We start from the raw sequence: 3,311 nt of genomic DNA, 5'->3' as shown, positions 1-3,311 counted from the left end.
ATTCTCAATCCAATTCTTGCTGCTTCACGTTTGAGTCGGTGTACGCCTCACATGCCTTCGCTGTTGTCTTGCTGATGATGTCGATGTCATCCGCGAAGCCAAGACATTGGAGAGATCGGCAGAGGATCGTGCCACGGATGTCGTTGCCTAGCTTCGCGCCTAGAATGTCACCTTCCAGAGCGATGTTAAACAGCAGACAGGAGAGTCCGTCACTTTTCCTCAGACCCCCGTGAGATTCGAACGATTCCGACGTCAAGTTCGATACTCTCACCTTGCACTGCACCCCGTTCTGCCTCTCACAGCGGGATCAACTTCCCAGGGAAGTGGTACCGCTGCATGATGCTCCATAGCTCCTTCCGGTCTATGGTGTCGTCGGCCGCCTTGAAGTCGATGAACAGGTGGTGCGTTGGGATCTGGCGCTCTCGGCACTTCTGGAGGATCTGCCGTAGAGTGAAAATTTGGTCGGTGGTGGATTTGCCTCCGACAAACCCAGCTTGGTAGCTGCCGACAAAATTTGTAGTAAGGGGCGCAAGTTTGCAGAACAGGATCTGGAACAGGATCTTGTAGGCGGCATTTAGGACAGTGAAGGCTCGGAAATACGAGCAATCCAGCCTGTCGCCCTTTTTGTGGACTGGGTAAATAACACCCAGCTTCCACTCCTCCGGTAGTTCCTCCTGCTCCCAGACTTTCACGATCAGCTGATGTATTTCGACGGTAAGCCTTTTCGACCCCTTCTTGAAGAGCTCGGCCGCCATTCCATCGCTGCCGGCAGACTTATTGCTCTTAAGCTGCTTGATGGCACTGGCAATCTCATCCAGAGATGGCGGGGGCACCTCGTCGTTGCTGTTGCCGATGCTGTTGCTGTTGTTACTGCTGTGCTGCTGCTGTGGTGGTTGCCTTGTTCTGCCTCTTGCACCAGCCTCTCCTGACTCTGCTCTATTCAGATATCCTTCGTAGTAGCACTTCCACCCTTCGATCACCTCCCGCTCATCCGTCAGGAGATTTCCTTCCGCATCCCGGCACATTGCGGTTTTAGGAGCAAACCCGCTCCATTCCTCCTTCAATCTCCTGTAGAACAAGCGGGTGTCCCCCAACTGAGAAAGCTGCTCCAGCAGCTGTTCGTCTGACTCTTCAAAACGGCGCTGCTTGGTCTGGAAGAGCATGGTTTGCTGTTTCCTAAGTCGTCTGTAGATCTCCACGTTCTGACGGGTTTCATGCCGTAGCATGCGGGCGCGCGCTGCATTCTTCTCGGATAGTGCTCGTCTGCACTCTTCGTCGAACCATTCCTTTTTCTCTCTACGTGGTAAGCGGCCGATCTTGTGTTCGGCTGCAGTGCTTATGGCTCGTTCCACCATACGCCAGTGGTCTGCGAGGGGCATCGCGGCGATGTTGTTCTCGCTTCCTCGAGCGCTGTCGCATACCCCTCCGCCACATCAGCACACTTCAACCGGTCCAGGTTGAGCCTTGGGGTGGGCTGACTCCGTTGGTTGTTAACTACGGAGAGTTTCTGGCGCAGCTTTACCATGACCAGGAAATGGTCCGAGTCGACGTTTGCGCCTCTGCACGTTTTTAGTCGATAATATCTGAGAAGTGGGCGCGAACGCAATTCGAGTCTTTACATCCGATGAGAGGGTTTTGCAGTTCCTTTTTGTTTTATTGACCATATCAACCAATTTTAATTGTTTCCATAAACCGTGGTCCAGTTTCTTTCAAAGTATTGTAGGGATCGAGAGCAGCAAGGAAAATAAATATATATCAGATAATCAGATAATCAGATAAGAAGATACAAATATAAGTTTATTAAGTAAAAACATGAAAACAGTTAAGATAGAATAGCGATTAACGAAAAGTATCGGCACATTCAAAATAAAAATCAGGCTAATCGCAGAGAGAGTGAGATAGCGAGAGGCGATACATCCGTACGGAAGTGTCAAAATAGGAGGCTTTCCGAGGAGAGGAGGAAAATTGAGGAGGAAAGGATGGACGCAGCTATTCGATTGGACGAAATAAAAAGTTGTTATTAAAAAAAAAAAATGTTTCGGAAATCACCACTAGTATGTTTGACTATTCCGCTCAGTATTGCGAACGGTGACGTTCATCGACATAAAATTGTAAACATTCATTCGATTTGAAGCTTCCCATTCGCATTTCTCTCTGTCATTTGACATTACCGTCAAAAATTGTCATTTGACATAAATACATTTTCAAGATACATTCATTTGACATTCAACAACCTGTATGAACCTGTATACACATATTTTAGTGAGCGTGAGGAACTATTCAGTGACCTGGGCCAATAGTACCCGGAGCTAGGTTGTATTATTAAACTCATCATAAGGTTGGTTTTAACTTTAATTTGAAAATTTATTCTACTTACATACAGACCTTATGGAACAATGGCAATTCGTAAAAGAATATGTTGAAGCGTTTGAGCCAGTGTACATAGCAACGAAAATGATGCAGGCTGTACATACATCATTAAATTAATTTTATTTAACGTGGATGAAGACTATCATGCAGATTAGTTTCATTCAAAACAATAGATTTGTTGAGGCTCTATCTCAAGTCCTGAAACAGCGACTTAAAGTTCTCAAAGAAAACATCGTTGTAAAAGCAGCACTACTTATTGATCCTAAGATAAATTATTTGAATTCCAGTTTTTTTGGCCCGGAAGAAAAGGAGGAAATTCGTGTAAATGTTTCAATTCGACTTGTACACAATAATTTTTTTTGTTAAGTTTTACACAACTTTTACTATTTTTAATTATAGACTGTTGCGTTAGCAACGTCCGGTGATATATATTATATATATATATATACTACTGTCACAAATTCAAGACAAACTAGAACGACCAATCGCATTTGCAAGTCGCACACTTACAAAGTGTGAGACCAATTATAGTACCATAGAAAAAGAAGCATTGGCCATAATATGGGGTATCAATAAATTTAAACCATACCTGTATGGTAACAAATTCACCCTTTTTACAGACCATAAACCATTGCAGTACATAAAAAACTGTAACAAAAATTTAAAGATTCTTAATTGGAGAATTGAACTAGAGAATTATGACTACACCATCATGTACAAGGAAGGAAAGACAAATGTCGTGGCAGATGCCTTGAGCAGAAAAATAGAATGTAAAACCATAACCCATCGCATGAAGAAAACAATAACCCTTCTTCTTTTTTAGCACACAACAACACAAACGGTTCAGAGAATATGATAATACAATCATCTTCATTACAAACGATTCATTCAGCGGAAGATTCGTCGGATTTCTACATTCATTCAAGTCTGAGACCAGTGAA

The 3,311-nt window shown here is 43.9% G+C and overlaps 1 protein-coding gene across 1 annotated transcript; it reads right to left on the bottom strand.

Moving 5' to 3' along the window:
• Nucleotides 1-296: 296 nt before the first annotated feature.
• Nucleotides 297-1,379, bottom strand: LOC133393124 (uncharacterized). Its single transcript, XM_061656584.1, has one exon. It carries the CDS (start codon nucleotides 1,377-1,379, stop codon nucleotides 297-299), a length of 1,083 nt encoding a protein of 360 aa, XP_061512568.1.
• Nucleotides 1,380-3,311: the final 1,932 nt, after the last annotated feature.

The sequence above is a fragment of the Anopheles gambiae genome, chromosome 3, assembly GCF_943734735.2.
Source record: "Anopheles gambiae chromosome 3, idAnoGambNW_F1_1, whole genome shotgun sequence".
Lineage (NCBI taxonomy): Eukaryota > Metazoa > Arthropoda > Insecta > Diptera > Culicidae > Anopheles > Anopheles gambiae.
This window is presented reverse-complemented; position numbering and strand designations above follow the sequence as displayed.

Bases quoted from the DNA above. Each gene is read 5' to 3' on its own strand.
- LOC133393124 (XM_061656584.1), bottom strand. From the start codon at position 1,379: ATGCCCCTCGCAGACCACTGGCGTATGGTGGAACGAGCCATAAGCACT.